The sequence below is a fragment of the Rhinolophus ferrumequinum genome, chromosome 18 (assembly GCF_004115265.2).
Source record: "Rhinolophus ferrumequinum isolate MPI-CBG mRhiFer1 chromosome 18, mRhiFer1_v1.p, whole genome shotgun sequence".
NCBI lineage: Eukaryota > Metazoa > Chordata > Mammalia > Chiroptera > Rhinolophidae > Rhinolophus > Rhinolophus ferrumequinum.
The window spans coordinates 24,630,731-24,652,560 of record NC_046301.1 but is presented as its reverse complement, the minus strand read 5'-3'; the positions used below and the strand labels follow the sequence as shown (position 1 = coordinate 24,652,560).

The following is a 21,830-nucleotide window of genomic DNA, read 5'->3' as shown; positions in this document are numbered from 1 at the left end:
GGATCACGCAAGGGAAAATGGGTTTAAATTAAGCAAAAGAGAATAGAGACAAGTGTTTCTGTATCTGTTCCTGTAAAAGTCTCATGTTCTGCAGTTAAATACACGCTTGTTAGTTTAAATTTCACTGTATAGAAGCATTTACAATTACCTGTATCCATATAAGGCTGTTTCCTGAATGTAATATATACATATTTACTGCGGAATCATCTGTCCAAAAAGAATCAGAGCAATGAGATTAAAACAAAAAGCCACCTCATTCCCACACATTACACATTTCTCTAAAAAACATAACTCGTTTTTCAACACTGAAATCGAAACTAGGAGCTATTTTCTGTTGGGTATTCTTTTAAGTCACAAGAAAAAGAATCCTTATAAAAATATTGACTTACCAACACAGACTCTACACGATGAAGAACTACCAGTAGAAAAATTCTGATTTTAGGGTTAGACAACTGCTCCTCTGGATGCAACCAACCAACCGGACAACTGCAAATGAAGCTATGCTTTCCTGTGGATTAGGCCGCCCCTCTCCTCACTGGGAAGACCACAGGTGAGAAAAATAAAACCCTGGATCTCAAAACAGAGCCTTCCTTTTAACACTCAACAGAAATGCTCCCTATGTGATCGTGGTCTTCCCTACATTGAGGTCCACCTGGCTATTCGAAGAATCACCAAAAGCTATGAATCTGAGGACAGAAAAGCTCTCTGCTGAACCATCATGACTATGATCAATTCTGAGGGCTGGAAGTAAATGATGTTTGATCAACAGTTAAGACTGCCAATATAAAACTATACTTTGGTGCCATTTCTTTCTCAGAATATGTATGTGTGCATACACACACGCACACGCACACACACGCCAGAACAGTCTTGACAACCAATGGGCAATATAGCAAATCCTACATTATATAAAAGTAATTGCAGTTTTTGCAATTATTTTTAACCTTTTAAACCGCAATTACTTTTGTACCAACCTAATAAATATTATGGATCACGTACTCTTTACCTCCTACAGAAGTTCTTAGAAACTGAAACTGATGAACTAGGTTATTTCTGGTAAGTAGGAGACACATTTTCAAAGATAAAATTCATCAAACGAACACTAAAATTCATACTACTCTGACTTGTCAGGCATCAGAAACAATCAGTAGTCAATCAACTATTAAAAAAATACAAAACAATATGATATGGTCAACTTCAGTAAACCTGGAGCAAGAGACACAGACTTCAAATACTTTGTGAATATTTCTATTAGATGGTTGTACCCATTTAATTTGTTTGCTATCTCCAGAACTCCAAGAAAAATTATTCCCAAGGAAACCCAGAATAGTTTGGAACTGCCACTTAATTTACTCTAAAAATGCAGTTGCAGAATGAGAATCAGTTATTATTACAATCTCTTGATAATGAAAGCAAAAGCTCTTTGTTATCTTAGATTGCAATGATACAATCTATAAATAAATGCTATAATGATGCAGGTTAATCAAAATATATTACCATGAAAATTTTAAAAGATTCCACCTTACCTGAAGTCTCAGATTTATCTGTAGCTACATATATAATAGACAGATGATCTAACAAGTCTTGTGTGTTTTCTTCAAATTCTCGTGAGGCGTTTTCCATTGTTACAATTATGCCCATTTGTAGCCGTAAAACATCATCAGATTCCAGATAACAGCTCTGAGATGGGAGGGATGAAAAAAAAGGAAAAACTCAAAACAATCATCTGAACTTTGTGATCTCAAATTTCAGGGGGGAAAGGCACTTAAGTAAGGGCATGTGTACTTCTGAGAATAGAATGTACTGTTTTACTTTTGATTTCTAAGCCGAGGCAGGAAGAAAATACTGAATTTTTTATTTTACCTTTAATCGCTGACACACTGTATTATGTAAACTGCATTCCAGTTGTACCTGCAAGAGGCTAGTATTAGTGGTTTCTGCCTAAAAGAAGAAAAAAAAGGAGGAAAAGAATTTAAAAGGAAGCAAAAGGCTCAGTCTAAGTATTAATAGCAGACAATCTATGTATTCAGAAACTACATTTACTCATTTAACAAATACTTGAGTATCTGCTAAATGCTGGGTATTGCACTATTTACTGGAAATACAACACTGAATAAAACCAAACAAATCTCTCTGTCAGTAAGCTTCCATTCTAATGGAGATCATATACCCTTCCCTGGGCAACATGAAAATTCCAACTGTGGCAATAAGCAGATAAATATGTTCTAAATATACACAGGAACACTGTAGTTTGGCATCTCTTATGCTTTTTGAACACTTTGTTTCAACACAGGAGTCTACTTTTATTTTAAAGAAGGTTCGCCCAATAATAGCCAATTAATGCGTTATGTCTGCCTTTCCTCCGTAGAAGCTATGACAAATCCATAAGCGATATCCAAAATTCAACTGGCTATCGTTTTTAATATGTGGAAGAGCTATGGATGGAAGCGACAAAAGTATATAAAAAGAATGAAGAATTTCGTCAAGTTCAAAGATCTTAACAGCCACACAGGATGATATGAACATATCTTGAAGACCAAAAAAATGCAAAGTCCCATCCAGGGATCCAGACACTTTCGGGGGGAGGATGGGGGTTGCAGACGGTGAATGCACAGAGAAGGCAGGCAGTGAGTACAGCATGTGAACCTAAAGGGCCTGGCTGTAACATCTCCTCTTCAGCTGAGTTTGAGGCATCCGGCATAGTTATTATGAAAAGGCACTCGACCTGGCAGCCACAGTCGGTCCATCAGGAAATCTCCGTAAGGTAAGAAGGCAATTCCCAAATCCGTGGCTGACTTAATTGTGGGTGAGTGTCTATTTACTCCAGGAAGATTTAGTATTGAGGAGAATCATCCCAATTATGTTTGATTTGTTCGATTTATAAGAATTACCTAAGTACCTAATATAAAAACCCATTTTTAACTACTTCAATTGTCATTCAGGCCATTCAAGTACAGGAAAAAAGAAAGTAGGTTACATTTTAAATGCAGTGAAAATATGTAAGGAGTTTAATCAGACTTGCAAATGAGACGAAACGCTCACCAATGGCTCTTTCAAAAAATATAATTGCTAATATCTGCTAGACTTAAAGAGAATAATGTCATCTGTGAACTGAGCCTAAAATCCTGAAGAACTAGATATGTGAAGTTGTCTTTTTGGGAACAAATTCCACCATCAAAGACATAAATAATAACCCAAAGCCCACCACTTCTCTGAAATTGCTTTAACCAAAGTTACAAACGATCTCCTCACATCCAAATCCAATAGAAACTTCTCTTTTTGCCCAACCCTTCTCCCCCACTTAACCCCATTAATCACATGTCCTTCCGGTTCTACTTGGCTCTTCCTCCTGTGACCATCAGACGCTGGAATTATTCTGGATTCTGTGTTTTGCCCTCTTCCCTTTCTCCCAAGGGGAGCTCTATGACAAGCTGAAGCCATCCACATTTCTTTCTCCAGCTCAGACCTCTCTGCACACCCATATGTCCAACCAATGACAGGGCATCTGCATGAATCCTCCCTCACGACCCCCCAGGCAGCAAATGACCCTTGCTATGCCCCATCTCTTAGCACCATTATTAATTTACTTGTTTAAGCCAGAAACCTAAAACCAACTCCACTCAAACAAATCCATAACCAACTTACACTGATTGTACCTCGTCAGTAGCCCTTGAATCCATTCACTTCTCTTCATTCCTAATACCCTAAAGATCAGGGGTCAGCAAACTATGCCAGTGGGCCAAATCCAGCCCGTTGCCTGTATTTGTAAATAAAGTTTTATTGGAACACAGCCACACTCATTCCTTGAGCATTGCCTATAGCTGCTTGTGTGCTGACAATGGCAGAGCTGAGTACTTGCAACAGAGGTCTATGGTATGCAAAGCTAAAAATAACGATTCTCTGGGCCTTTACAGAAAGCGTTATGGACCCTTGCCCTAGTGGAAGGGTGGGAGGGACAAAGGCAGGTAGGCTGCTGCACCAACGTCTTCCTAGTGCCCCTGTGTCCACCTCTGCCCTCTCCACATTGCATCAAGAGTGAGTTTACAAATATGCAAATCAGTTCAAGCGACTATCTGCTTAAAATCCTTCAAAGATCTCCTGCTTGCTCCAACTCCCAAATCCTTTACTGTAGCTACAAAACTCAGGCACCCGTCTCCTCTGTACACCTCCTCTGTACACCTCTCTGGTCTACTTTCTGCTCTGTTTTGCCTTCAGCCTCTGAGTTTGCTGTTCCTTTGTTTTGAACCCACACCCCCAACTCACCCTTTCCCTCACCTTGCTAAACCCAAGTCAGCCTCAGGTGCCAGCTTAAACCTCACTCTCCGGGAGGTTTTCCCTGACACCACAGCTGGGCTAAGTGCCGCGCACCCACACCCACAGCACCTTTCAACTCACTTTCCTTAACACTCCTCATTACAATGTAATTACAACTTTTTTAAGGTCTGTCTTCCCCAGCACACTATAAGCACCTTGTATGATGCTTTCACCACACTGCCTACCATTTAATCAGCATTCAACACACAGCTGTAAATGAAGAAAAGTGGGCACACAGCCAGCCACATGCTTGCTTGAAAACAATAAACTAAAAATAATTAACAATGGCTATAAAATAAAAGAATATATCAAAACGTGATATTTAGTGTATACTTCTGATCTGAAACTTTAAAAAAAAACAAAAGTTTATAAAAACTCCTATCAACACACTTTCAACATAGACGTTTATAATAAGTTGTTGGGGTTTTTAAAAATATATAATTTACAACAATTTAACTATATGTCTTAACACAGCAAGGCAATTCTCTTCCCTAAAACATTTCCTCAAATGTTGAAATAATGCTAAAAATTCAAAATTATGATTTTGGACATGATTAAAAATCCTATTTGCACAGTAATTTGATGATCTAAAGCTTAACATTTTGTTACACTTGGTAAATTTCTGTATGGATGAATTTATAATTTATCACTTTAAGTAAGATTCTTCTATTAGCCGGAAACAAAGCAAAACAAAAAAACTGCATTGTTTTATTTGCTGTAGAACATATTTCAGAATCCCACAAGGGGGAGTTCCAGCACCTCCAAACTGCCCTTGAAGTGTGCTAACTTTTCTCAAAGAGAAATTTAAATGTTCATGTCTTTCTTTTACAAAAGAACGAAAGTATGGCAGTCAACTTTAAAAAGGAAACTATACATAAAATATGAGCCACTTGGGGTGACCACACACATGTTGGGAGTACAAACTCCCCCTGAGAGGCTCCTAACCGTGCACATTTGTTATGACAGTAGGACACCCCCTTATCCAGAAGTGTGTGCCTGGGCAGATTATAAAAGAAAAACAAACAAAAACCTATTTCTTTACTTTTGAAACCTGCCACACTACTTGAACGAAATTAGTTCATAAATTGCATAGCTAAAAGAAAAAATAATTCCTTAATAGTTTTCATATTAAGTATATGGGATTATACCCTCTTTTACGAGATGGAGGGAAATGTGGTTTGGAGGGGTTAAATAACTTATCAAAGGGTCCTAAGGTTAGTTAGTGGAAAAATGCAAAAACAATAGCAGGTCTGTTAACACAAGTCAGTACTTTTTTCCAAGTAAATCAGAACAGACCAATTGTATTCCTCCTAGGTACTTAAAAGCCTAAAATATTTTCAACATGGAAACACGTATTAGAAAACCATACCAAGAAATAATGCAAAGGTCAAGAAAACAGCAATGTAAAAACTCCTTTTATATGGCCTGCATTCCCATGATTTTGTGGTGAAGGGGTATGTATCTAGGTAATTGGATCTAAGAGAGAGAGAAAAAAAAAATCACCTTCCTTATTTGCTAAGAAATTGGTCTTTGTGTACTAGGTCAGGGGCAGAGTGTGGTTTTGGGGGAGGGGAGACGGTGTGAAATGAAATAGGAAAGAAAATGATTTTTGTTAACAAGAGTAAACTATACGCTAAGAAAAGTGTATGAGAACCTGCATTAATCCAGACAGAATGAACAACAAACACGACATTCCCAGTAATGACCATACAAGAAAACCTTTCCTTTAGGGAATACGACTTGTGAAATACAAAAGAATGACTTTGATAAATTCTGATCTTAGACTCTATTTGCCTCCCCTTTCACAATTTGGAATGCTCAATTTCAGAGGTCCTTATAAAGGCAAAGTCTGGTGCCAACGGGTGTATCACTAGGAACACAGATTCCATCGAAGGCACGTGATCATTCCAGACAGTGGCCCCCACACACAGTGCTAGGTACAATACATGCTACACAGCGGATGACTTTGTATAAAATGAGCATTTTCTTGGGTCCCTCCCACACAACACTCACCTAATTCAGTGTTTCCTGCCTAACAGATTCAGCTGAGCTATTCGTAAGCACTGGCCAGCTGCTTTACCCTTACATGAAACAGCAACTGTGTTCCAACCCTCACCACCACCACTGCCACCCTTCTAGTATTCCTCAGCTATTCAACAGCTGAAAGAACATTTACCTGTGTTGCCAGACTCACTCACTAAAATTTGCAAAAATCTAGCAACTGGCTGAAATGACTCATTTTTGTTGTTGTTTGTTTTAAGGGATAGACGGTTAAAGTATATGCATAACATCTTTCCTTATCCACATCTTTTGAGAAAAGGCAGTGGGCCAGATGACTGCAGTGAGCACAGCTTCAAGATGAAACCCCAGCCATAAAACCTTGGGGACACTCCCTACCCTTTCTAAGCCTCAGCTTCCTCTTCTATAAAACAGAGTTAATGACCTCACAGCCATGTTAAAAGCATTAAATGAGATGCATATGACAATCATAGGGCACCCAGTGGGCCCTCAACAGGGAGCATTATTATTTTTACTTGTTTATTCACAATTAATGTGTTATATTAGTAAAATTCCACATCAAATAATTCAAATGCTTCGGGAAAGCATTTTTCCCACATCAAAGTTGTTAGAGGGGAAACTTTTCTTTCTCACTCCTTTGGTTTCTAAGAGAAGGGACTTTTTTTTTTTTTCTTAAACACTTCAAATTCTTTTTTGTCTTATTTCACCATTTGTTCTGAACCCAAGAAGAGAAGTGTCATTTGCTGCACACCACCTCCCAACCCACCCCACCCCCCAGAAATGGGTCAGAAACCTTGAAAGATAAACAAAAAGCAATTCAGAGAACAAGGAAACACTGAGATATTGAGACTTGGCTGGACCAAGTGGCAGTGACCTGTGTGTTGTTCAGTGTCCTGGCTTTTACATTTGGGTGGCTAGCTTTTCACTACTACAACCTGAGCTGGCAGTTTCAGCAGAGCCACATGGGATTTTCACCTTGGTAGGTCATGCAACATATGGTGGCTCTTTCCAAAGGCAAGCAGCTATTTTTATACAGCTGGATGCTCCTGGGCCATGAGCAAATGGCAAGTGGGTCCTTAAGGTCTGGCTCAGACCTTGAACCGGGGCCGAGGCTCGGCCGAAGTTCAGGTGTTAAGATGCAGGCTGCTGCTACCTGACCTCGAGCGATGAAGGCACAGTTCTTACCTAAGGAGGCATGGCCATGACAAGGAAGGTTGAGCTACAAAGAAAGGGTGTTGCCATATGGAGCAGTGTGGTGGTTCCTCAAAACTTAACACAGAATTACCAGGAGGGACAGGAAAGGTACTTCTACACCCAAATTCAGAAAAGCCATCATACACAATAGTCAAAAGATGGAAACAAACCAAAATCCATCCATGGGTGATTGAAGGAAAAAAAAACATGCTATATCCATACAATGAACCATTACTCAGTTTTAACAGGGAAGGAAATTCTGACATGGATAAACCTGGAGAACACTGTGCTAAGTGAAATAAGTCAGTCACAAAAGGACAAATACTGTGTTACATGAGGAAACCGAGCATAGTCAAATTCACAGAGACAGAAAAAAGAATAATGGTTACCAGGGGCTGAGAGGAGGTGGAAATGAGCTATTGTTTAACGGGTACAGTGCTTAAGTTTTAGATGATGAAAAAGTTCTAGAAATAGATGGTGCTGATGGCTGCACAAAGTGCCACTGAACTAGACACATAAAAATGGTTAAAATGGTAAGTTTTGTGTTATGTATATTTTACCACAAGAAAAAATAAATAAAAGGCAAATGGAGAAGGAAAAAGAGAAAAAGGGAAAAGGGAAAGGAAAAGAAAAAAGAAAAAGACTGTCAGGGTTCTCCTCAAAACAGAGTTTCCAGAATACTACCGTGTTTGCCTGAAAGTAAGACCTGGCCAGACAATCAGCTCTAACGCGTCTTTTGGAGCAAAAATTAATATAAGACCCGGTCTTATTTTACTATAAGACTGGGTATAATATAATACAATACAATACAATACCCGGTTTCATATAAGACCAGGTTTTACGTTAATTTTTGCTCCAAAAGACACAACAGAGCTGATGGTCCAGCTAGGTCTTATTTTCGGGGAAACACGGTTATCTGCTGCTTTCATATCCAGGTCATGAAGAAACTACTGAGTCCCACTCCTGGCAGGCAGTATAGACAGACTGTCCCAAACTCTGCTCCTTCTTTATGTATTATCTTCATGGCTAAGAGTCAGAACTGTGAAAGGGTGCAGCTTTAATTCATGAGGTTGGTCCACAGACCCACAAGTTCCTCCCCAACTCACTGGCTCTAGATTTATTTACCATCTAAATACTCACCACTGCTTTAGATTTTCAAGATCCAAAGTGTCAGAGTCACAGAAGGGTGACAGATTTTATAAACAAAAATGCAATAAGGTATTTTTTATTAAGGAGGTATGCTGTCATGTTGGGTTGAGTCAGAGAACAATTTGACAAAAGTATAGCATGCAAAAAGAAGACAACCATGAAGGTCTGTCCTTGGAACCATCAGGTTCACTCCGGAAATCAAACAGGTGCTAGAAGGTTAGAGAAACACACTTTAGCCTTCCTGCCAGGACACGACGGAACAAAAACCAAAAAAGGAAGGCAGATTTGATGATGTAGGAGGAAGAGAGGGCTGCCCTTTGGAGCAAAGCTGCCATCTTAGGAAACAACTAGACAGAGCTGAAATAGAACAGGAGACCTTGAAGGCCCAGTTCAACAGACAAAGAGAGATGGAAATAACTAGGATCTCACTGAAATGAGGAAAATATATCTTTTTGTTGGAGTTTTAAAAAAAAAAAAATGCTGGGCCGGCCCAGTACCTCAGGTGGTTGGAGCTCCATGCTCCTAACTCCGAAGGCTGCCGGTTCGATTCCCACATGGGCCAGTGGGCTCTCAATCACAAGGTTGCCGGTTCAACTCCCACAAGGGATGGTGGGCTGCGCCCCCTGCAACTAGCAATGGCAACTGGACCTGGAGCTGAGCTGCACCCTCCACAGCTAACACTGAAAGGACAACAACTTGAAGCTGAACGGCACCCTACACAACTAAGATTGAAAGGACAAGAAAAAAGGCCTGGAAGTACACATTATTCCCCAATAAAGTCCTGTTCCCCTTCCCCAATAAAATCTTTAAAAAAAAAAAAAAAGCTGTTAAGAAAGACAGGCAAGATCTCAGCTGACTGGACTTTCTCCCCCAAGAAAAACAGGATTCAGCTCTAGGAACTATGGAGAAACACACTTCTAAAGCCACGTAAAGAACCCACAGTAAGAGCAATTGTGGGCCTTCACCCTCAAAGATTGAGGCAGCTACCATGTTTCCCCGAAAATAAGACCTAGCTGGACCATCAGCGTCTTTTGGAGCAAAAATTAATGTGAGACCCAGTATTATATTACATTATATAAGACCTGGTCTTATTTTAATGTAAGATAATTTGATATAAGTTTTGCTCCAAAAGACGCCTTGGAGCTGACGGTCTGGCTAGGTCTTATTTTCGGGGAAACACAGTAGACCAAAGGTTACAGATGTGGGCAGGCTGTGAGGGGACCAGTGAGATCAGAGCAGAAAGCTCAGAGCGTTTTGGTGGAGCCGGCAGTTACTGTCTGTGCCCTGAGGGAACATGTTGGAGAAGCGCTGGAATTAGGACTCCATGTAAGGGAAGGGGCAGCAAAGAGGAAATCCATTAAAGGGGAAGCAGCAGGACAAGATAAACTGACCGCAGGCCTGGTTTAGATGTTGGTCTGAGGTGGGGGGACGGGGGTCTCCTCTGTAAGACTGTACAATGCAGGGAAGAAAAGATTTGTTTAAACAACAGGTGCTTTCCGATTTTCTCTTTCTTGCTTTGGGAGAACTCCCAAGAAAATATCTACAACACCTAGAAGGAAAAAAAAAAATACCTAGACCAAAAAGTAAAAGACAAGAAAGAAAAAGAGTGGACCAATTCCAGCAAACAGTAGCAGCTTACAAGTGGTAGAGAAAGAAAGATCAACAAAAGGCACTGGTTAAACATCTAGAAGCTCAACTGAGCCTTCCTGAAAGAAAGCGGGGGACAGCGGATGGCAAGCACATCCTGCAGGTACAGACCAAGACTAGAGAGAAAGGGCACCCCCGCACCCTGGGGGAGACGGAGTGGTTCCCAGCCTAGGTCTCTCCCCACCAGGCCCGAAGCTTCCCAAGTGTCAACAGCAGCTCTCCTCCAGGAATCTGCTGAGAACAATGCTCCACTTGAAATAAGTGGGGCGAAAAAAGGAAAAGCCTTCCTTAAGTAGTAGTAGGTTCCAGAAGCCTCAGTGAGTCCACAGTAAGAGGCAATGGAAAGCACAAATCTCTAAGTCCCTGCTCACAGCCACGGTGGACACTCCATCCCTACACAGAGCAGAGGTCGACCCCACTGAGCACGGACTGCCAGAAACAAGGGGTCCATCCGGAAAGGAAAAGACAGACACCTGACGACTAGGCTGCTGCCACTGCAAAGTTCTGACTCAGGGAAGACCACAGCGTATCAGGTGCGACTTCCTGAGCGAGGAAGTGATATGCACAGGTGGCTCCTCCCCAACCCCCAAAGGTCCCAAATTAGCCTCCTGACGGGCAGGGTAACTTCTCCCCATCGAGTTCAAATGTCGAGATCTTGGACCCAGAACAACTGGCATGAATTGAAGCTGAAACCAAGGTGATGCTCTGTCTGTCCTCCATCCCTCTCTCTGGCAAACAGGAAGTACTGGGAACAATTTTGAGGGCTGGCATGTTTTCCAAATTTGGTGGATGTAAGGTTGATCATCTGATATTGTGTGTCTTATTAAGATTCTACTCAAGTGCGGCTCAAGAGCAACTTAGTACTGAAGTACTGTAACTTCTGAAACCCTGGGGAAGCATCTTCTAGCGAGAGGGAGTCCAGGCTACAGATGCTAAAGTTTCCCAAGCAGCATGCAGGCATGGAGAATCTCCTGCTAAGACCAACCAAAAAAAAAAAAAAAAAAAAGGAATTGGGGAGGACTTCAAATTCTTTGAATGTTAACTCACAGTCCAAGATAATTTGATATGGGACTATAGCCTTGAACTTTCAAGTCTTGCCAAAAGACTGAATTTCTGAATTTTAACATTCTCCAAGAGTTTCATAATAGGAGAGGATTTATATTCAAAACTTTTTTTTTAAGTGAGTAGTGCATTTTAGCTAAGTGCCAGGTAATAGTTCTAAGCGCTTTACACGTATTAATTTATTTATTAAGTTGGTGCACAAGTACTTGCGGTTTTTGCAGTGTTTAACCTTTTAAACCACAATTCCTTTTGCACCAACCTAATAATAGCTCCAGCAATCGCATGAGGTCATACTATTTTTATCTATGTTATAGGTAAACTAAGAAACAAGGAGGTTACATATTTGGCCAAGGTCACTCAGAACGAAGATTTCTATCCCGGTGGTCTGGTTTTAGAATTCACCTTCTTGTATGCTACACTGTGCACGCCTACGATGGGGCATCAGAGAGCTGGTATTTTTTATTGGAGCATCTTGACTGTTATTTGATGCCACTGCAAAAGTCTAATACGCTGTATTGGACACCACACTTGAAAAGAATTTGGGAAACGGACAAGAATCTGAACTTTCAACCTTGGGTATAGTACGGCTTTGGAGAAGGTTATTAATGAATAACAATCACCACCCCAGAGCTTTCAAGGGGCCAGCTCAACAGTGTGCCCCAGCCATCCGAGGGGAGCAACAATCAAACGGGGTGTGGGGTGGGGGCGGGGAGCGTGGTACTCCTGGGAGCAGCAGGCTCAGGAAGGTGGGAGCACAGCTACCGGACGTCTAATGAGCTCATCAGAGAAGGGAGGGCCATAGCTTAGAAACAGGCGAGCCCAATGGGTCAGGAGTACAAACCTGAGACGTTTTAAGGAAAGGACTCTCTTTCCCGAGATACTCCGGTTCCCTTGCCCCCAGCCTTCCTCTGCCCTCAGGTAGAGGGAGTTGCCTATCAGTAGGCAACAGACAATGCTCCTGCTATAGACAGCAGTGACAAGGGTGGGGTTTTCGGAGGAGCTGGTTTTTCTCCTTCACTTCACACCCTGCGTAAGGGTGTCGGTCCTGGATTCAAACTTCCCTTCCCGTGGGCCACCCCATGGTATACACCTAGGGGACCCCAAGTTAGCAACTCTGGCTCTTATCTCAGCTGATACAGATGAAGGAGGCTTACAGTAATATAAAGGTGGCATTTTAGTTCTCCAACTCCTGATTTTATAGGTCCACTAATTGAGAACGTGGCCAGGAAAAGAGGTGCTACCATGTTTCCCCGAAAATAAGACCTCGCCAGAGCATCAGCCCTAATGTGTCTTTTGGAGCAAAAATGAATATAAGACCCAGTCTTATTTTACAGTAAAATAAGTATTATTATTATTTTATAGTAAAATAAGTAAAATAAGTATTTACAGTAAAATAAGTATTATATTATTTTATAGTAAAATAAGACTGGGTCTTATATAATATAAAACCGGGTATAATATAACATAATATAATAACTGGTCTTATTTTCGGGGAAACATGGTATTCATTGGGCATCTTCAAGTCTTCTAACAAAAGTTTCTAGAATATGCTAATGTACTGAATGTTTGAAAGACATCAAAAAAAGACTCATGGTCTTATAACTTTGTAAATAGCTGAGATTGTAATTTCTTCCTTTTTAAGATCATTTATTCTATTATCAAGCGACTGAATAAATTCTCCTGGGAGGCAAGAAAAGAGACAAAGCAATCACTGAGTTGAAAGAGGGACCAGGAAACTGTGTTCTCCCAGTAGCCAAGAGAGCAGAGATTTTAGAGATGGGGCAGATGGAGGGGACAAGGCTCCACTGGCCTGTAAAATACAGAAGAGGGAAGAGACACGCCGACTCCCACACCTCTTCGTATTTCTCTCTAGGCTTTATCATGCTTTCTTCCTTTCTCCTACTCACCAACCTTCTATCTCTCCTCTTCCCAAGTTCCCATTTCATTGAATCATTCTCACTCGTGGCTCCAAAGAAAAGGAGAAATTTTTTTAAATTGAGGCAATTTCCTTGCTTTTAAAAACTATATTCAGGAGGAGGCAGTGGGGGGAAATTGGGTAATGGCATATATTTACCTAACATACAGTAACAACTTTCCAGAGTCTGACAACCTATCATTTTTATGTAAGAAAGATCAAACAACTTTGATCACACAAAGAAGTATTAGTACATTATGATTACACACAGATTTGAAGGAATTCTCAGCTATGACACCCAGAAATTCTGTTTTCTTTCACTTAATTATGTACGACAATCAGGAAAACACAATAGCTACAGAAGCCCTGTTCTCTATTTTCCATCTTCGAAGCCTAGATCAGGCTTTTGCAACTTCTTTGTTCATAACAAATCCAAACTCTTTCCATTTCTCTCTGTCAAACGGTGATGGAAAAAAACTTTCCTTGTTCTCCCTACATGGATTTTACAGCTTCCCTTCCAGACTGCCACATTTAATTGACAGAGATCAGCACCTCCGGAGGCAAGGAGCAAGAAAGCAACTTGGGGCGCCCTCCCTCCAACCTGGCAGGCACCAGGCTCCACGCAGGCCTGGACTGCAGTGCTTGCCCAACACCTGTCCTAGGCAGGCAGGCACAAGGGCCTGACAGCACCACTCCAAAAGCAAAGGCTGTGCCAATCTTAAAAGGTTAAGAACTCCTGGTCTGAAATGTATTAGATATCACACAGAATACCCAGAAATAATCACTCCTTTACACGATCCAGTAACATGATTCTGTGGCGGGGGTAAGAACCCCAGCTCATCACATACACACATGCTTAAAACAAAACAAAACAAAAACTAAAAGGAGATGGTAAAATATTCATCTCGGTTACCCCTGCGGAATGTGACTGTGGTCTTGGGGCTTATTTCTAATTTTTCACTTTCTGATTTCCCATTTTTTAATAATTACATTGTCATTTCTTCTAATCATACACTTTTATAGAATTCAGTATGATACCATGTTGGGACACACACACAACCAGCTTTACTGGGTTTCCCATCTTGCCTTATAATTAAACGTTATTTCACAATGATTCCAATAACAATTATTTAAGTTCTTTTAACTCTCTGAGACAAGTTTATCGCTGTAGTGGCCCTATATGCCGGATTCTGAGACAATGGCAATTTCAAATATTCTGTTTTGCCCAAACAAATCACTGTAACACTCCCTGAACCTCAGTGGCTTACATCCAAAACAGCACTGAAAAATACATTAAAAAATAAAATTGCTTGTTTTTTCATGAGCCTAATGCAACTGTATTTACACATTATATCCCACCATATATTTTAGTTACAATCACAGAACCCAGTTATACCTTGTAGCTACTATTCACTTGTTAGACATTTCTACATAAGCATCATAAGTGTAACTTGGAAGAACTATTTAATATTCTACTATGTTGATATACTCAAATTTATCAAATCCTTTTTTCCACTGTTGAGCCTTTAAGCTGTTTCTACTGTTCTTCACCATTATAAAAATGGTACAAGAAAAACCAACAAACCATTTTATTTGCATTTATCTTTCATGCAACGTGAATTAGTAAGTCAACAGATAGGAAAATCATTATGACACTTACTGTATGTGGGAAACATTTAAGACATACTAAGCTGGGACTGCCAATCCTGGCTCTGCTCTCAAACTCCACCAAGTAACTTAAACTCTAAGTCCATTCTATAATTTCTAAAATAAGAATAATAGCACCTGCCCTGGTAGTAAATCTGCTGAAGGTCAAACTGGTTGATGTGGAGAAAAGGTGAAGTTATACAAATCTTAGACGTTACAAGGGGATAGATACGCTGTTTGGGGATGTCAGCTCAGATGCCCACTGACTCATCTATCTATTAAAAATTCTGGGGGCCCTCAATGAACTTACACACTAAGTTGATGTTGAGATTATAAAAATGAAAAAGAAACAGGCCCTGTCCCAGAAATCCACAGGGCAGAGCAGAATTGGGGGACAACATCAGACACAAATTGTTAAATAGAGCAGGGGGTTTAACCAAGTGCCACGGGGACCAGAGCACAGACTTCCCTGGGGAATCTAGTTTCCAGAGGTGGTGATATCTGACTGGGTCTCGAAGCATGGAATTGTTAAAAAGATAATTAGAGTCTGAATGGGATAAAAGCTTATGGAGGTGAGCTGGCTTGAGATGTTCCGGCAATGAGAGGTTTCTGAAGCCAGAGGTGAGAAAAGAGGGGTGGGACTGCTGAGGAAGGAGCCGGGTGATGAAGGACCTTGTGTGCCAAGCTACGGCACTTGGACTTTGTCGTGCAAACCACCGGGGACCCGACCAGCATGGTGCCCAGGGAAATGATGAACAGTTCTCTTTAAGAAGACGTCGCCAGCAGCATGACGTGAGCTCTAGAGCACAGAAGATGGCCTGGGAGGATAATCCAGGGGCCAGATGACGACAAGACGGCAACGAAAACAGAGGAACCTCAGATTCTCAACTAGACCCACTGTGATCTCTCAGCTGCTAGGAATTCTCACATCAGAAAGGTCAAGGCAAATGAAAGAGAAGGACCAAATGAAAGGTTTAAAAAGGGAAGTGCAATCTTAATTCGTTGTTATTTCCCTACTTCCTTCCCAGGAAGATGAATCATACAAACACTTGGTTTCAGAAAAGAGGAAGCTATTTAGTCCAATTCAACGCAGCCGGGAAAATGCAAAAGTCAGAGACAAATGGACAACAGACACAAACAAAAAGGACCAAAATGAGCCCACATACAAAAAAAAAAAGAAAAGAAAAAATGAAATAGCTTAATTATTTGCTGGCACCCTAGTTTATTTCACAAGATGGATACATTTTTTGTTATTCTGAAAACCAAATTGGGATCTGAACTGTAAGACTCACTTAAGAGAGCAGAACTGATCTCAGTCTATATGACGTTATGGACATTAATGCTATTTTATCCTACTCACGGAAATAAGATGAAATAAAATGGACTTATTTGGTTTGACTGTTTTTCCTAAATAATACTCTGTTATAAAAGAAAAACAAACTATCAAATAATGCCCTCTTTGGAGCGCTGTCATGAAGTTCTACTCTGTGACTCTGGGGTAGGCCCTGTGCTGGGTTCTGTACAGGTGCTCACTTCATGCTTCCAGCAAGCAGCAGCGTTGCTCGGTGGAAAGGTCCCAGGCTTGGAAACAGGCTGCGGTATGAAACTGGCTTTTTTTACTTCATACAGATAATTCATTTTCCCTCCAGCTTGTACCGCTAATATAAATCCCCGATTTTTTTTTTACATTGCTTACACTTAATTGTTGTTACAGCCGTCGAGGCACGGTCCTAGAGCTCTAGCCTCTAACCATTCCTGGTACATGACCAGAATCTGGTTCCGGTTCTTGAACTCCCAGCTATAGCGGAGGAATCAATGGTGTCGAGTCATATAGATCATGACACCGCACAAAGTTATGCATCTGGTTTTTGACTGATTTCCATTTAATTTCTCGTGATGGAATTTTGTTCGGTTGGCAGCAGCAAAACATCTGATGTCTTCTGTGACCATCCTGACAACTTAAATTTCTTTCAAGTTTTGAAACAGACAGCTTGTGGCCATCTTCAGAAAGCCTTCTGCACTGTGTCCGTAATGCAGCACATCTGCCACGTTCTGTTCTGATCCGTGCTCATAGTTTTATGACACCTTCCTGCTAATTTTCTTCTCTGGTCAGCAAGCTCAGCTTGGAGAATTCCAGCAGCCTCTGTATACAGAGGGTGCCAAAAAAATGTATACACATTTTAAGAAAGGAAAAACTGTATTAAAATTACGCTGATGGTAACCACTTTGAGCACCTCTTGTAATTGTAGAAGTCATACATGACTTATATTCATCTTTTGTTATTGTATATATTGAGTATTACTAATTTAATACAGTTTTATCGTGTCTTAAAATGTGTACACATTTTTTTGGCACCCTCTGTATTTTGGAGTCTTCACCTTCAGACTCTATATTCAAGGATCGTTGGGTGCATGTCTTATTTAGCCTTTTGCCCATGTTTAAGCTAAATTATTTAAAAACACTCAATGAATGATACTAAAATCCAATTCTATTCAGATCCTTAGGTATAAGTTTTGAGTGCCAAACAATGGAAACAATTCAAATGTCCACCAACTGACAAATGGTTAAATAAAATGTGGTATGTCTATACAATTATTATTTGGCAATAAAAAGGAACGAAAGACTGGTATGTGCTATGACACAGATAAACTTGAAAACATTATTCTAAGTGAAAGAAGCCCATCGCAAAGACCACACATTTCCTTTACATGAGATGTCCAGAACAGACAAAACTATAAAGACCAAAAGACAGAGTAATGGTTTCCAGGGACTTGGGTGATGAATCAGATTGTGGTGATGGTTACACAAATTCGGGACTATATTAAAAACCACTGAATTGTACACTTTAAATGGATGAATTTTGTGGTATGTGAATTATATCTCAATAAAGCTATTTTAAAAGCAAATTAAAATGCAAAAAAAAGAAAAAGAGAGAGAGAGAGAAGGAAAGAAAGAAGGAAAGAAGTAAAGAAAAAAAGAAAGAAGGAAGGAAGGAAGGAAGGAAGGAAGGAAGGAAGGAAGGAAGGAAGGAAGGAAAGAAAGAAAAAGAGAATCCAAACTGACAATTTGGTTATCAGCTAACACACAGAAACAAAGACCTAGAAAAGCCAAGTCACCACCATGGTGGGCCACAGGGCAGGGAACAATGAAAACTGCCCCTGAGGGAGAACTACAAACCTACCTCGAGGCCACAACGTCACTTAGCCAGGTTTGCTGGGCCCCGCTGACTACAGCGGCCCTGGCTGAGGCTCAGGGGATACAGTGGAGAGCCAAATCAGACAGTCCCTGCTTTCACCGGGGGTTCAGTTCCATACAGTGAAGGGAAGAGTGGCTAAGTGACCACATAATGGGGTGTGTGATTATTTAAAGGGGATACACATTCTAAGGGGGGAAGGAACACCATTCTACTACAGTCCAACATGGATTCTAGAATGGGAGAGAGGGCAAGATTCTGTGAAGAACTTGAGCTGATAAATGAAGAATGAAATAAGGGTTAATTTGGAGAAAAGTTGGAGAAGGGGGAGTGGGAGGGAAACTGCAGGCATAAAGGACCTGTGGTAGGAGTGGAAAGCAAACAGAGGAAGGCTAGTGAGACTATAACGCAGGTGGTGTGTGACATAGGTGACAAAAGACCCGGCCGCACACTGTGTCAGGCCTTACTGGATACACTAAGGGTTGGGTTTAAATCCTAAAACCTACAACAATGCACTGAAAGGTGTTCAGCAGGTGACTAAATGAGGTCCAACTTGCATTTTTGGGAAAAGGACTAAAAAGGGCCGAAGTATACGCTGGCAGACCAGTTAAGGGGCTACTACAGCAGGCCAGGACGGCCCGGGTATGGAAAAGGGCAGCGGGCACCATGGCCAACAGACAGGAGGTGCCAGGGAGCAAGGATAACACACAAGCTCTGTTCACATCAAGGTTTCACGCCGGCCTCTCTCTGAGACCCTTCATTCCATGTGCCCTTCAATTAACCCCATTAACTCATCTGGACACCCATCTCGGTTTCAACACTTGTATCGACACTAATATGGCATCTGGCACTCAAAGCTGCCTGTCTCGGTCACCAGAGAAACCTGGCCGTTCTCAGCTGCCCCCGCTTTGCTGAAGAAGGGCCCTGAGATAAGGCTAAAAATGTACATGCGAAAAAACCCCTGCTGTCGGCATATGCAAGTGAAGCTTATGCTCACCCTTTGGAGCCCTTACAAAAATGCAAGTCGGATCACATCAGTCTCCTGCTTAATACCTTCCAGTACATCCCCTCTGGTCTTAGGATTTAAACCAAAGCAAAAGGTGCAAATGAAAAGAAATCTTCCTTAAAATCCTGGAAGAAGGGACTTTTCAATTTATAAAGACGAAAATAGTATTAAACATCCTTAAGAATTGTGTATGTAGTGACAAAGCTCCCAGACATTACATTACAGGTAAATTAGCTGTGGTTGTCTCGCCTACTGGAATGTAAACTCCAGGAAGACAGAAATGCTAGACCCAACTCCTGGCCTACAGCAGAGGCCCAAGGAGACTGCTGAACGAAAAATGGCCCCAGGTACTCCTGTGACTGACAAAAAAGTCTAAGCACTGCTCTTTGCTTGCTAATCAGAAAGAAAGGGTAGGTAAGGGGGTAAGGTTCATAATCGTGGTTTAAGAGCCTTTTTCAATTTCAAAAGTTATCTATTGTTACAAGGAAATATGGATAATCAAAGAAAAAAATGACCAAACTTATATGCTATTAGTAAAATGCATATTAAAAGATGCAACGGTATCATTATATATACCTTCAAAAACATCAAATACATTTTTTGCACTAAGCCACACACAGGAAGGACGGGAAGCAGGGAGAAGGGAAGAGAGTAAAACCTTCCTGGAGGAATCTCATTACTGGTGACCAGGAGGTCTGTCTTCCTAAAAAGCAACCTGGCAAAATTTAATAAGCTCTATAAAATGGTTCATAGTGTCTCACTAAAGAATCTCTCTTTACGCAATATACCCCAAGGAAACAGGTAATCCAAAGGGAAATAAAGAAAGTTATAAAATACGTATGTGGCCTAAGGGTAATAATAATGAAAAACTGGCAACATTTCAAATGACCAACAATAGGATTAAGAAAACTATGAAATGTCAACACCATGGACTGTACAGCCATTAAAAAGAAATATACAGATTCCACTGACCTTTTACATACCTACACTATTTCCTTACAGAGCGGGACTTTTTTCCAAAAAGCAGAAAAAAGTATCTCAATTCTGACTATGTAAAAGGGCTACATTTATACTCTGCAAAACACATAAATTTAGAGAAACACAAAGTTTGGTGTCGACGACCAATCAAAATCAGTCTACTATTAAAATTACCTGTGCTTGTGAAAGCTGAATGCTCTGGACCTGTGGGAGCAGAAAATAAGCATTTGGGAGCTGCTTTGCAGACCCTTCTGTAGAGATTCTGCGAGTGCCAATTCCAGATACCTGGATGGGGGGGCGGGGAAAGAGAAAGAGGGAGACGCCTCTGTTAATTTTGAAAACAAACTTGCCATAATGCTAAAATGCCTTTCCAAAGGAAATCTGTATTTATCACCCTGGCAGTCACAACCCTATCCAATTATTTCATTTATCTTGTTTACCAAAAAAAAAAAGAAAAAAGTAACAAAAGTTGCTGTATTTAAGCTGAATGTTCCTCACTACAGCAAATCTTTCCACAAATAGTCAACGTTTCTGATATGGGACCAGGTGTATAATGGAATCCCGTTAAGAATTAACCATAAAAATGGCTAGATACATCTTGGCACTTAAATTCCTTCATGTTATGTCCTCTTAAAGATGTCACAGGTGCAACTTAATATAAAGATCCCTAACTATTTTTGTGAATCACAACACAAAAAGATACTCTCCTTCCCTAGTACCTTGATATAAAAATGAGTTTCCTGAGGACTGGCCCCCGAGCACGAAATTCGTGTTCCCTGATGAGCCCAGGAAGGGGGGAATCTAAGTCACTAGAAAATACCCCTATAGCTCCCTCCCTCTGGACCATTTGTGAAGTGAGGGCCATGGGTTTTGACAGCCTGCTGTATTTTATACTAGAAACCAGTATGGTAGATTTCTTTGTGTTGTTCTAATACCCTTCAAAGATCCATGGTGAGAGCAACAGCTCTGCACTGCAAACTGAAGACAGCCAAATGGAGGCTGGTGGGCAAATTTAAGGAGGGCAGAAGATAGGGAAGCCTGGTAAATTGGCATCACTGATACTTATAATATTAATGGCAGAAACCAAGTGGCAACATTTCCGAAAGGGTTCTTTAAACTATCCCAACCCCTAGGTTAAGCCAACAACCAAAGTAAGTGACAAAAGTTACTTACATGATAGGAAAGGATTCCATGTGAGGAGGTATTAATAAATAAAGAACTTTCAATGCTCCCTTCTTCAGTAGGTAAGAAAATAATTCTGAAGGAAGTTTTCCCCAGTGCTGGGATTACCTGAAAGAAGGAACCTAATTAGCCGTTTGGAATGGGCCTCTTTGAAAAAAATTTTTCCCCTCAGACTTTGTTTTTGACAACTTCTGTGAACAGATGTTTGCATATTCTGCACCCTTGATTCATAAGTATCATGAATTTCTGAGAATCTCCCAAATGAATAAACATCCAATAATCTCAAAGAGTATTTCGAGTAACATGGCACGGACTTATGGGAAGATAGTCGCCAAGTCCTTTCACTTTGGATTGGAGCCCCTGCCTCCCATCTTTTCCCTCCTCTTCCACACCCATGTGTTCAATGCCTTTAACTAAAACACAGTTCTAGCTCTACTGAAATAAAGAGAACTACCAATGTACAAACATGCTGATAATTAATAAAAGTCAGGGATAGTGCCTATTATTGAGAGAGACTACCATAA

At 40.8% G+C, this 21,830-nt stretch overlaps 1 protein-coding gene across 2 annotated transcripts in view; it reads right to left on the bottom strand.

Annotated features, from left to right (window-relative positions):
• Positions 1 to 21,830, bottom strand: part of TMEM131L (transmembrane 131 like) — a 144,304-nt gene that overhangs the window by 47,356 nt on the left and 75,118 nt on the right. For both annotated transcript variants that reach the window (XM_033134871.1, XM_033134872.1), the window contains exons 6-10: positions 21,298 to 21,414; positions 20,299 to 20,409; positions 1,864 to 1,941; positions 1,527 to 1,680; positions 149 to 207 (exon numbers count right to left, since the gene is read on the bottom strand). In XM_033134871.1, the coding sequence (XP_032990762.1) occupies positions 149 to 207; positions 1,527 to 1,680; positions 1,864 to 1,941; positions 20,299 to 20,409; positions 21,298 to 21,414 (519 nt within the window). The remainder of the gene's footprint in view (positions 1 to 148; positions 208 to 1,526; positions 1,681 to 1,863; positions 1,942 to 20,298; positions 20,410 to 21,297; positions 21,415 to 21,830) is intronic.